We start from the raw sequence: 14075 nt of genomic DNA, 5'->3' as shown, positions 1-14075 counted from the left end.
AAATCTTGGACTTTGCCTTGAGTGATTAAGCACAACTGGGATGCTATTGTAAAGGAGGAACAGCACAGGCTACTATTCGGAATATTAAGTTATACCCCAATTTTAAGAGGGTACAGAAGAGTAGGACTCTTCACATTCCTTAGCTGACTATAATATTAAATAGTCAAAGTTTAATTAGAGACAATATGTTTAGATTCTAACCCTTATCACATAACATGTTATATAAAGCATGTTAAAGTAAAAAGCAACTAGTGATTAATTTTGAGGGAAAAGTAAAACTTACAAACTGCTATGTTATCAGGTTAGGAGCTCTGGTAGTTGACTGCTAACCAGAAGACTGGCGGTTCAAACCCACTAGCCAATCCTCAGAAGGAAGATGGGGCAACCTACTTCCGTAGTGCTACTGCCTCGGAAACCCAAGGAGGGGTCGCTATGAGTCAGGTCCAACTCAACGGCACATAACAACGGCAACAACAACATGTATCAGGTAAATATATTAAACATTATAACATTATGCTCTCTATTTTATAGATGAGAAAACAAGTTAAGAGGTTAAAACCTCACTAAGTAATTCAAGGATTGGTGAAGCCAGTACCTGAATCCTAGATTTCATGTGCTTATTCCACCAGTGTGCAGTACCCCTCCCAAAAACCCCATTCTTCTAGGTGTCAATTCACACAGTGGCTGAACAACAACAATGGAATAAGGACAGTAGCTTTTAAAATTGTGTTTTTTATGTATAATTCATGGTCACTAGCTATATTCCAACAATTAGCACTTTTGAGATTTCCTAAGGCAAAAGTGAGTACATTCACTCCTTGCTTATCAACATGGTTAGGTTGCAAAGAACAGGCCATTATGCAAAAATTGGTGTTATGCAAAAATGGAGGATGACCATGTCAGATCACATTTCATTACATAAATGCCCAATTGCATCACTTTATAAACGCCAAACCACTGAGAATCACGGCTGGCCAATAACCTTAAACATCACAGCCAGCATTATTCTTGCCTTGCACCTTGATGTTCATTGCTGCCAGACGTGTGCTGTTAATGTGAAAAAAAAAAGGTTGGATAGTACTATTGTCCTAAACGTGAAATATCAGGTAATGAGATGGTCAATAAGCGAGAAGTAAGTGTAGTCGTTATATAGAGATACAGGTACACTATTGGCATTCCATCAAAATATACTAAAATCTCCTGCTTCTTTTTAGCGCACTCACATATATCCAGAGACTCCACCCCCACCTTACCTGATGGTTTAACTAGCAATTCCTCAGACTCAAGGGCAAGCCGGGGAGAGACTTCAGGAGCCACAGGTACAGACAAGGTTAGCTGTGGCAACTCAGCAGGTCCACTTCCAAGTTCTGACTGAGCCAAAGGCCCTTCCAAAAATGGAGCCTCCCTTTCAAGAACTGGAGGCTCTTCTTTGGTTGAAATCAAAGAATTCTCATCTACTTGCTTGTTCTGAGCACCAGACCGACATCGGGCTAGAAGGCTTTCCTCCTCACAATGGGAACTCGCCTGAGAGCAAAAAATAAAAATAGAATTCACAAGGCCAAGTTGTTGCAATTTGAGTGTCAAAAAGAGTAATGCAGTTGACTTATGTACAGGTAGTTCCCAGGCTACATGAGATTCATTCTTAAGTCTGTCCTTATGTCAAATTTGTAGGTAAGTCAGAAGGGCTCTGAACTGATTTAAACTGGCTGTCGTGGCTGACACAGCAAAATCACAACAGATCTGAATTTTTTACAATCTACGTAAAGTAGAACAGCAACTGGAACAAGAAAAATTATGGGTTGAAGCCCTGGAACGGAAGACTCAGAAGAGGTGTAGTGAGCCCCTTCAGAAGCCTAATGCAGGAAACTGGATCACAGCCAGGACTGGGGAGAGTGACACATATTCAAAGTGGCATAAGCAGTGCCATCTCTGAGTGACACACTGCTGTTTCTGACTCTGATGGTTAAGAGTTTGGATTCTATGCAATGCACATGCTCCCCTTCATTTCTAAGAGGGAGACTGAATTTTCAGTAGGGTACTGATCCTTAAATTTTCCTGTCCCAGTTATCATTCCAATACACCTACGTTTTATAAATCCAGGTCTGTTCTGGAGTTGCTTCATCAGCCACAAATGAACTGGGAAGAACCAGTTTGAAGCCTTGGTCAGAACAAGTGCAAATAGTTCTTATTTAGGGTCAGTCAAATATTTGTCTTAGTATATATTTTACCTTTCTATGCATATAAAACACTCAATAAACAGTTCTAAATACACTAAAACATGTTAAACATAATACAGTATGTAATAATACAGTAATAAGAAGAGTAACTACAAGATACTGTACTGAAGACAGAGAATCTGTATACAGTACTGTTAAAAAAAATTAAAGAAATAGTTCCTTAAACAGTTTAGATAGAAAATAAAAGAAAAAAGATCATGATTAAAGGTTAACACTTACTCTTGTTCCATCGATGTCTTGCATACCGGAAGGGGCATTCGTGAGGTAACCTCCTTCCTCAATTATTTTTTTCAACATTTCAGGAAAATCACTTGCAGCACTTACATCGGCACTCGCTGCTTCACCTTGTACTTTAATATTGTGTAAATTTGCCCTCACTTTGAAACGATTGAACCAACCCCTACTTGCAACAAATTCTTCATCACAATCACCTTCAGTTGCTGCACGTGCAGCTTTTAAATCATTGTAAAGGCTTCGAGCCTTTTCTTGCACTAAAGTAAGGCTAATAGGCATATTATGCTGATTTTGATCGTCTAACCAAATAATCAATAGCCTTTCCATTTCAATAATTAAACCACTGCGTTGCTTAGTAATAATTGTAGCTTTCATCGGGGCAGAGCCTTTCACATGCTCCATTATTCTCACTTTATCCTTTAAAATTGTTCCGATCGTTGACCGACTGTAGCCTAACGCTTTTCCAATGACCGATGGCGTTTCACCTCTTTCCGATCGCTTTATTATTTCCACTTTATTTTCAATCGTGATCGTTTTCCTTTTCTTTGATGCATCACCAGCACTTGCATCGGATTTACGCTTTGGAGGCATGGTTACAAGGGTAAATAAGAGGAAAATTTAAGCCAAATACAAAGTTACACACTCAACACAGTGTTAATGGCAACGTGATCCGACTTAAAAAGGCGGACTTCGTTCTCTTTCCTTGAGCGGACAAACCGCTGAAGCCACGCAATGTTGTAATGAGTATCACAAAGTAGTGCGTGTGTTCATTATTACGAACCATTGTATTTAACTCAAATTTTTAACACCATAGGCTTTATGGTAGTCTGTTCTTAAGTACAAGTTGTCTATAAGTCAAATGTTCTTAACCCAGAGAGTACATACACTGAACCTACAAAAATTCTTAAGTCTGTAATGTTAATCCAAACAAAAAAAGCTGCTCTAAAGTTGTCACCAACTAAAGCAGCTAATAATGTGCTCCTCAATGTTAAAATTGATAGTTAATGGGAGAGAAATAATATTTGTTCTGCCTTTCAAGTATTTCAGGACAGTAAAAGAGTTCAGTAAATGAAGGAGGATGTCAGCTAATAAAAGTAGAAGAAATAATAAAATCTCAAAGTCTTCATTTTGTAACCACTAATGAAATTACTGATACAGGCAAGGGTCTTCAACTGATGTTAAAACCATCAGGAAATAGCTAGATGGGGAATAGGATGTGCTTCTGGAGCCAAAATAATTACACACTTACTGTTAAAACTGGCTATGGAAGAAAACGTTCTACATTTTAGAGGTGTATATTAAAATATATAGGAGTAGAATGTCAAAATGTCTCTAATTTACTTTAAGATATTTCAGTTCAAAATATTTCAGTTTAGAAGTTAAAAATAATGCAACTAAGCTATCATAACAACAGAAGTATTTTCAAACTAGTTTATAGTGATGGTTCTAAAACTTAGTAAACTTAATAAAAATCATTTAATTTACACTTAAAACCAGTGAATTTTATGGTATATAAATTATACCTAAAATACAATTATTGTTAATAAAAAATAAAGTTCCTCTCAAGACTGAATTACAATTTTTTAAAAATTAGGGTCATACTGTGTATTTTATATCCTGTGTTAGTCACTTAATGTTCTATCATGACAAGATTCCTAAATCCTTAAATATTCTTTAAAGCGAAGGAAGAAACACAAACATACACATAGTATATTGACTCATTTATACTCTATTCAGAAACAAATGTTTCTGCATTCAAATTATATTTTAATGACTCTGTTTCTGAATAGAATCATTAAAATATAATTTTTATACATTTCCTGAATAAATCTTGTATGTTATGCATTGAAGCTGAGGATAGAAAACTGAAAAAGATCCCCAGTTAAGCAAAATACTGCCTGATGAAGACAAAATATGACACTGAAAACAAAACTACAGTATCCAAAAAGGACCAATGAAAATTTGTTGAAATGATGAAACATACCTTGAGTACCTGTTCCTGAACTTTCTTTTGTTTTTTCTTAGGAGCAAATATCTGATCATATTCTTCTGTATATTCCAGAAGCCACTTGCTTGGCTTCCTAAGGCGTTTCTTCTCTGATCGCACAGCTAAAAGAACAGTTTAGTATTAAGCAATAAGGCATAGAAAAACCAATTGTTCCCATGCATCTATCCATATGCCCTCTGAGGTACAGAGGTGGGAAAGTACCTAGCAAAAAAAACTGTGGCTTAAGCTCCAAGAGGCTCAAAATTGATTTGCTATGGTTTCTTATGTAAGAAAGGGTTGGAAAGGGAGAGAACTCACATTAGTCTACACACACATGCATACCACTCAATCTTAAGGACTGGAAGAGGTTTACAATACTTAAGAAACTGTCAGCCGTGTAACATTCATGAATCTCTAATTCTAACATCAACCCCCTAAGTAGGTAAATTAAAATTAGTGTCCTACAGTTACTGATATTTGTACAAATTAACTAACATAAAAATATAAAGTCTAAATCAAGACCAAAACTGATAATATGTATCATGGGTTATTTAAAATAATATCTTCCAAAATCATTTTAGATAAAATATTTACCTAATGAGCACTACTTACATGAATTTCAAAAAGCACTTTACAAAGATTTCATCAAGTAAGCATCACGTGGTTGTAAAATGAGTTTCAAATTAGAAAAAAACTGAAAAATGTTTCTAAATAGTCATTAAAACATATAATATTAATTATATATACACCATTATCTCAATGACATTTTTTTAAAATGTCATGTATGCCAAAAAACAGAGTATGACAAAAATATAGAATTTGAGGTACTTTGCATCAAAGGTGAAATGTATCTATTACAATACCCTGTAAAATTCTGTACTCGTTTTAATGCATTTAACATACTGTTGTTGTTATGTGCTGTCAAGTCAGACCCGACTCATAGCGACCCCTCCTTGGGTTTCTGAGACTGTATCACTACGGAAGTAGATTGCCCAACCTGCCTTCCAAGGAGTGGGTGGTGGGTTTGAATCGCCAGCCTTCTGGTTAGCAGTCAAGTGCCTTAGCACTTAGCACAACTTAGCAACAAGTTGTTGTTGTTGTTGTTGTTTGCCATCGAGTCGGCCCAGACTCATAGCGACCCCTCCTTGGGTTTCCGAGGCAGTATCACTACGGAAGTAGGAATGCCCAACCTTCCTTCCGAGGAGTGGCTGGTGGGTAAGCTCCTTTAAAGCAGAGGCTAGTGCATATAGAATGTAGGATATAATCTACTCAAAAGGCATTCCATGATGTGATAGGTGACTTATGGAGCCAAGATGCTCCTGCTTCATTGAAGTCGCAATACTTATGTTCTCTTCCATAAAAAAGAAAGTCAAGAAAACAAAAGTAGGAACACAATAGAAAAAGGTCACAGGCACTGCAAGTTTCACAAAGACTCTTACTCTTTACAGGACACACAGAAACAAGCCATAAAATCTTCATTAGGACAAGATGTGGAAGATAAATTTCATTTTGCTCATTCTAATTGCTCTAATTTCACAGTACTAATATACCTTCTAGGAGCTCTGGTAGCTTAGTGCCTAAGGCACTTGACTGCTGACCAGAAGCCAGGCGATTAAAACCCACCAGCCACTCCTTGGAAGGAAGATGGGGCAATCTACTTCTGTAGTGATACTGCCTCAGAAACCCAAGGAGTCGTCGCTATGAGTCGGATCCGATTTGACAGCACATAACAATAACAACAATATACCTTCTAGTTTAATTATTACAAGTCATTAGAAAAAAATTTTAAGTTAATGTTAGAAGCTGAAATACTTATAAAAATCACATTCTTACAGAACACCCAATATTATTATGGGCCTAGTTAAAAGCTCACAATTGTTAGAAATTTTCCTCACTTTTCCATTTTAGACAAATAACCTATATATTCTCCAATTTGGAGGGTTTTTCCTAAGCAACTGTTTCAAAAGAAATTAAAACCAACAACCAAGCAAATACTATAAATATTCCCCCAAAATAATAATGTCTGAAAAATGCCTATGAAGAAAACAAATAAGCCAAAATACATCTTAGAGAAGATACATAAATGTATCTATGATGATCAATGGTAAGTACTTTCTGCTCTGAGGTAAAAAGGTTATATTGCATTAGACATGCCATCTAAGTTTTCAAACACTAGTACCAGAAATAAGATCAAAGATGTGGTAGAGAATACCAAAAGTTTACAATGTATAAGACACTGTCAGCCACTGACATTCATGAATCTCTAATTCTGACATCAACTCCCTAGGTAGATATGCACTCGGCTGCTAACCAAAAGGTTAACAGTTTGAACCTAACCAGGGGATCCCAAGAAGAAAAATTAGCTAATCTGCTCCCATAAAGATTATAACCTAGAAAACACTATGGGGCAGTTAGTTACATGGGATCTGTGACATGGGGTCATATAAGTCAGAACTAAGGGAGCAGCATGTGACAACAAAAATAGTCTAAAACTGGTTATGGTGATGGTTCTATAACTTTGAAATTTTATTAAAAATCATTGAATTATATACTTAAAGTGGATGTATTTTATGTTATGCCAATTATACCTTAAATAAAGTTTTGGATTTTTTTTAAAGTCCCTTTCATCAAGGCTGAAATTACAAAATTTTCCCCTTTACATCAAAATTGTAGTATTAACAGCAACATCATTCCTCCTGTACAGAATTTAGTACTTGCTCATACTTCTACCTCCCTGGTTCTGGAATCACAGCCGCAATGGTGTTTTTTAATAAAGCAAAAATTCACATGGGAAAAGTTAGTCCAAGGGACTGCATACCATGTGATCCTTAGCCTATCTAACTATGAGACCAGAAGAAATAGATGGTGCCTGGCTACTACTTCAACCACTCGAAGGGGAATCTATGTAGAAGATCCTGGGTAGAGTGGGAGAACAATGTGGAACACAAAACTCAAAATCATTTAAAAAAAAAAAGGTAGAGCCTGGTGGAAACCCTGAGACTATGGCCCCTACCTGCCCTTCAGGTCTGGAATTGAACCCACTCCTGTGGCTTCCAGCGAACAAAGGATAGGCATAAGAGCTGAACATTTACATTAGGTAGGTACACTCCTTGGAGACATCAATCATGGGAGAATAGAAGGGCTGTGGATGCACAGGGAAACAGCTGGGTGTGTGTGTGTGTGTGTGTGTGTGTGTGTGTGTGTGTGTGTAGGAGTACATGGGAGGGAAGGAAACAGGGAAGAGGTAACTATGCGGAGGAAGTGGGAAGAGAGCTGTTGCACTGTGGGAAATTAGTCAACATCATGAGGCAAAGTGTACATGAGCTGCTGTATGGAAAATGAATTTGCTCTGTAAACCTTCACCAAAATCTCATTTATTAAAAAAAAAAAGGCAAAAATTCAAACAACCCCTCCTAACAATGACAACATTATTATGCAACCAAAAATGGTACATAAAGTGTTTTTAACACCTACTTGAAAGAATCAAAACACTGGCAAGAAGGTAATGGAAAAGAACTACAAACCAAAAACTAGCAGAAATAGAGCAATGACGTGGATTTTGTCCTCAGGATTTTGTGGTGATCCAGTTGTGGTGGTGGTAAATGGTTAATATAATCATCTGCTAATCAAAAGATCAGAGCTTCAAGTCTACCCAGAGGTACCTCAGAAGAAAGGACTGATGATTTTCTTCTGAAAAATTACCCATTAAAAACTCTAAAGAACACAGTTCTACTTACACAATGGGGCCATCATGAATTAGATCTGACTCAAACTCGGAAGGAAGGTTGGGCAATCCTACTTCCGTAGTGATAACTGCCTCGGAAACCCAAGGAGGGGTCGCTATGAGTCGGGGCTGACTCGACGGCATACAACAACAACAACAACAGTAACTGTGTTTTTAGGTTTGTTGTGAAGAGGACAGAAGTTTACAGAAGACTAAACTGAAGGCCCCAAAATGTTCTATTCTCAGGGTAATGGTAAAGCAGAAGGAAATATCCCCAACATCACCATTTCTACCTCCATGAGACCAAAAAGAAAGTCGCCTTGGCACAAAGTGAACTAGTAAGTCCTTAAGAAGCTGTGGGCATTGACTGGACCCTCCTGTGGATTTGTAGACTGACGGCCAAGAACTTCAAGCCCCCAGGTGCCTGGCATAAGCAAATTCAAATCTTCTTTGGAGGAAACAATTAAGACCTCATACAGAATAAAAACCTTACAATAGTATAAACGAATTCCATTTAATTTTTGAGGAACAACTATCAGTAAATATAACCAAGCATAAAAGAAAACAAAATAACCATGAGTGAAAACCAGCAGCTATTCTCCAGACACACACCCAGGTCATCCTCTTATACACAATACTCAAATACTCCCACCTAAGCCAGCCAGATCCACTGTGATCACTCTATTTAAACCTAGAACCTCCCAGCAGTCCCCATCTACTTAATCCTCCTTTACATTCTTTACATTCAAAGGAATGTTTATCACTTTCAATAGCTACTAATGTCAGAAAAAGTGAAAAGCAGGTATTATGTTCCTCCATCAAAAGGACAAAGACCACCTATGAACTAGTTGGGGGGGGGGGATGAAAAAATCTAATTAATCCTTTAGAACCAAGAAGAAGATCCTCTGAAGAAAAGGCCTGAAAATCTACTTCCAAAAACTCAGCCATTGAAAACCCCATGGAGCACAGCTCTACTCTAACACACAAGGGGGTGTCACCAGTCAGAATTTACTCCACAGCAACTGTTTTTTAAAAAAAAAAAAAACAAGAGGAAATACAGAGGTCAGAGGACCATATTAAACCCACAGAAATGGAATCAGTAAAATGAATACTGTGGGAAAATTTACAGGACAAATCTTAGTAAATAAGCTTCTAGTCTTCTATTAATCCTGCCTGTTCTATGCTCTAGGTTATTCTAAGACATAAAATAGGAGCTCTTAATTTATCAAAGTCTGAAGTTAATTAATATCTTTGCCATCCTCCCAGAAAGCAAAAGGAAATAAATCCCATCTGTCTCTATCCCTACTAATATTCTATTGTTGTGACATATTTTAACAGAAATTTTTAATTCCATAAAGCACTGTTATCATTACATTTGGTCATTGTTCATTTGGATTTAGCCACATATTTATCACTCTCTTTGTTCTGCACTCCTGTTTAAAAACATTACAGATAATTTCAACCATAAACAAAAACACTGTAACAAACTCCCATGTGCCCATCAATCCTGGCTTCAACAAATACAAACTCACGACCAATCTTATGTCATCTATCCCAAAACTCTCTACCCTATTCACATGGAATTTTAACCCTTTCAAGACCAAATTATGTTTTTGCTCTGAATTTTTTATTGAAACTGTCTTTTTTTGTTTGGTAATGGAGAGTATTTTGAATGAAATGAAACAAAAATTTTTGAAGTAAAAATGGATTTTGATACAATTAGTGGGACACATATTCCTGAAGGGTCTCTGATAAGGCTTCTGGGATACGGCCCATTTATTCAGATTCAGACAATTGGCCTCCACCAGATGGCAACATGCACTACAAATGGGACAGAAGCTTCCCACTAAGTCCAGAGGTGGAAAATGTAGGTGGATACTATACGTCCCACAGATCATAAAAGGGTTAAAAGAGCTCCCAGACAACATATCATTTATTCTCATATGTTTCAAATATGTATCTCTAAAATAACTAAGGACTTTTAAACTATAACACTGGCAAATATAATAGTATTTATTCTCTAAAAATGTCCCTCACAACCCTATCCCTCCTGTGTCCTACAAATGTAAATTTGACATGACTCTGAAAACTAGAAAAATGCATTGCAAATTCCAAATAACCAAGGTAAAATTCACCTTCTCAAATAGTTTTATTTATGTTAAAGGATTGCCTATATTTTTTTCTGGAGTCAAAATGAATTTATATAGAAATGTATACTTTAATCCAATTTTTTTGTAATGAGTATATTCTGAGTGGAGATACAGATTTGTGATATGGAGGTTATATTAGGCAAAAGAAATACTAATGAAATGCCAAGCCTTACTTTTATGTCTACTAGTAATAATTTATTAATATAACCACTATAAAGTACAAGTTATAATTTTTAGAGATACTGCTAAATAAACATCATTTCTAGAAATTTACCTTTAAGATTCTCATATATACAAGATGGCTTTTTAAGGTAACTAATTACAGTAAGGTTTAAATTAGCAAAATCTGAAGAATCTAAATGTCCATTACCTGGGGACTCGTTTAATAAGTTATGGCATATAACAACACATTCTGTAGCTTTTAAAAAAAAAAAAAAAGTACTCATTATGTATTGATACGGGATGAGAGTGGAAGTAGAGCGAGTTATTATTTGTTTAAAATATATAAATATACGTTCCTTTGCTTTTACATACTGAGTATCTCTGGAGAGGCGATATGAGCCAGTGAGGAACAGGGTTAGCAGAGAGATTTTTCAGTAACTACTTGCACCTTTTAAACTCTATGAACTGCACACTATAATATATTCAAAACCAAACAAACTGAAAATTGGAGTAAACAAAAATAAAATTATATCTGAAGTATTTAAAATGTTTTATTTTCAGATTGGGGGATCAAACTGGAAATTCCTAGCTTCTTTTCCATCTCCTCAATGCTTGCATTAGTTTTATCACAAACCTTCCACTTCAGACTGAGTCTAAGAGAAATCTGTATTAATACTCCTAAGGAAAAGACAGTAACTGGTTTCACAATACGCTCACATGTATATTAGTAATAAAACACCATGAAGGAAGAATGATTTCTAGCACCCACTTGATCACACTTGCTAGCTACAAAGAACAGGTCTATAAATGCAGTGCGAGAGGGAAAGAACATCAAGAGAAAAAGTGAGTGAAGAACAGGCCAAGGATAGAGAGGAGAGCAGAGTAGGTAAGAAATCTGATACCAGAAGCTTCAAAAGGGATTTCCATAACTTTAAGTCAGGGCAGACCAACCATGGAATTGAACTAATTAGAGTCGTTTCAACCCAAAGTCAAAAGATGTAGATCCACACAGAAAAAAGCTATTAAAACTGAGAAAGAAAAACTTCTCCTTGGCAATAAAGAAAGAACATTAAGATTCTGATTGAAAATGAGAGCTTAGTGTCCTAAACAACTGCTTTTCAAATCATGCATTTGAATTACTAACCAAAACCAAACTCTCTGTCACTAAGTTGGATCCAACTCATAGGGACCCCTCCTTGGGCTTCCGAGGAGATATCACTACGAAAGTAGTTTGCCCAACCTTCCTTCCGAGGAGTGGGTGGTGGATTTGAACCGCCAGCCTTCTGGTAGCAGTCAAGTGCCTTAGCACTATGCTACTAGAAGAGTAAAATAAAAAATACAAGTGAGCTATTTTTAGTAATAGACTCAAAGACATAACATTATTCTGTTAAACTGCTATAAAAGTTTCTAAAGGGCTACACTTAGCATGGAGCTCTGGTAGCATAGTGGCTAAGACGCTTGCCTGCTAACCAGACGGCTGGCAGTTCAAACCCATCAGCCACTCCTCGGAAGGAAGGTTGGGCAATCCTACTTCCGTAGTGATACTGCCTCGGAAACCCAAGGAGGGTTCACTATGAGTCGGGCCGACTCGACTCGACAGCACATAACAACAACAACAACACTTAGCATACGAACTTATTTTCTCACAATGGGGACTGTTAACAGTTTTATAAACCACCCTGTTTTGAATAGCAATGCCCTGAACAAGAACAAGTGTTACCTTGGATCTGATGTCTACTAGAGCAAAGTAGAACAGGAAGGAATAAAGTAAGATCACAGAGAAAAAGATAAAATCTTTAAAATTAAGCAAAACTGAGAAATGAAACAAAAACCCCTACACTTTACAGCAAAAGCACAAATCTCATACCAAAGAATTCTCTTAGTCTATCATAAATTTGACACTTGAACTGAAAGCCAATTAAATAACCCTGAACAGTGAATAGGGGGAGAAAAATGTGAATAAATTAGGGAAAGGCCACAAGTAAGTTTTGGCGAAGTGTTACTGACAAATCTACTTATCATAATTCTTACTATGAAAATGGTATTCCCTGATACCAAAATAAGACAAAAAAGATGACACAAAAAAGAAAATTACAGACCAGTATGAATATAGATGAGAAAAACCTTAACAAAATACAAGGAAACTGACTCCAGCAACATATAAAAATAGGATTACACAGCATGACCAAGTCAAGATTTATCCCAGGAGCACAAAGTATGTGCAAAATATGAAAATCAATCAATATAAAATACTAACAGAATTATTAACAGAGTAATAATAGAATAAACAGCCCAAGCAAGATTTTTTCTGTTATCAATAAGGTCACTGAGTCAGAACAACAATAACAATAATAATACACTAAAAAATCACATGCTACTATCACTTGATACAGAAAAAGTATGAGAAATTAAACTAGGAGTAGAAAGGTACTTCCTCAATATAAAAGGTCATCTACAAAACCCACAGTTCACATCATACTTAATGGTAAAGGACTGAATGCTTTCCACTTAACATTAAGAAAAACTCAAGGAGTTTCCCCTTCTTGCAACTTGTATTCAATACTGTACTAAAGGCTCCAGCCAGGACCACTAGGGTTAAAAAGAAAAAAAAGAGGAAGGAAGAAAAGTCATCCAGATTAGAAAGAAAAAAGTAAAATTATCTCTATCTGCAGTTAACATGATCCCGTACACAGAAAATCCTAAGGAATCCACAACACTATTAGAGCTAAAAAAGGGTCCGGCAAGATTTCAAGAGACAAGATCAATCTAGAAAATGCAATTGTATTTCCATAAACTTGCAATGAACAATCTGAGAATTAAATTTAAAAACCAATTCTATTTCTAATAGCACTGAAAGAATACTTAGGAATAAATTTAATGCAAGTGCCAAGATTTGTACACTGAAAACTACAAAATACTGTTGAAAAAAATTAAAGACAACCTAAATTAAATACAATGATACCCACATCCATGGATCTCAAGGGAAGATTTAATAATGTTAAAATGGCAACACTGCCCATATTGACCTAGAGATTAAACATAATCCTTTATCAAAATTACCAAAATCTTATCAATGATCAGAAACATGATGTTATATATAGAAAATCCCTGACAATCCAAAAGAGAGCTACCAACACTAATAAGTGAATTCAGCAAAGTGCAAGGTACAAGAAGTTCAACAAACATAAATCAGCTGGGATTCTAAACAGCACCGAAGAGTAATCTGAAAAGAAAATTAAGAAAACAATTCTACGTATAATAGTATCTAAAAGAACACAGTACCTAGGAATAAACTTAACCAGGGAAGTGAAAGACTTTTGCACAATGAAAACTGTGAAATATTTCTGAAAGAAACAGAAAAAGATCTAAAATAGGAAAACATTCCATGTTCATGGATCAGACGACTTATTACTATTATCAATACTACCCAAAGCAATCTATAGGTTCAATGCAATCCCTAACAAAATTTCCACAGCCTTCTTTGTGAAATGGAAAAGTCATTTTTTAAATTCATATGAAATTGCAAGGGGCTCTGAATAGCCAAAACAATCTTGGTTGGGGGGTGGGGTGGGGTGGGGTGG

At 36.2% G+C, this 14075-nt stretch overlaps 1 protein-coding gene across 1 annotated transcript in view; it reads right to left on the bottom strand.

Annotated features, from left to right (window-relative positions):
• The window catches only part of NSD1 (nuclear receptor binding SET domain protein 1), a 252169-nt gene that overhangs the window by 102231 nt on the left and 135863 nt on the right, over window positions 1-14075 (bottom strand). Inside the window, exons 5-6 of the mRNA XM_007952943.2 lie at window positions 4456-4580; window positions 1254-1524 (exon numbers count right to left, since the gene is read on the bottom strand). Of these exons, the coding sequence (XP_007951134.1) occupies window positions 1254-1524; window positions 4456-4580 (396 nt within the window). The remainder of the gene's footprint in view (window positions 1-1253; window positions 1525-4455; window positions 4581-14075) is intronic.

The sequence above is a fragment of the Orycteropus afer genome, unplaced genomic scaffold (assembly GCF_000298275.1).
Source record: "Orycteropus afer afer isolate SDZICR_OR568_19922 unplaced genomic scaffold, OryAfe1.0 scaffold00366, whole genome shotgun sequence".
In the NCBI taxonomy this organism is placed as follows: domain Eukaryota; kingdom Metazoa; phylum Chordata; class Mammalia; order Tubulidentata; family Orycteropodidae; genus Orycteropus; species Orycteropus afer.
This window is presented reverse-complemented; position numbering and strand designations above follow the sequence as displayed.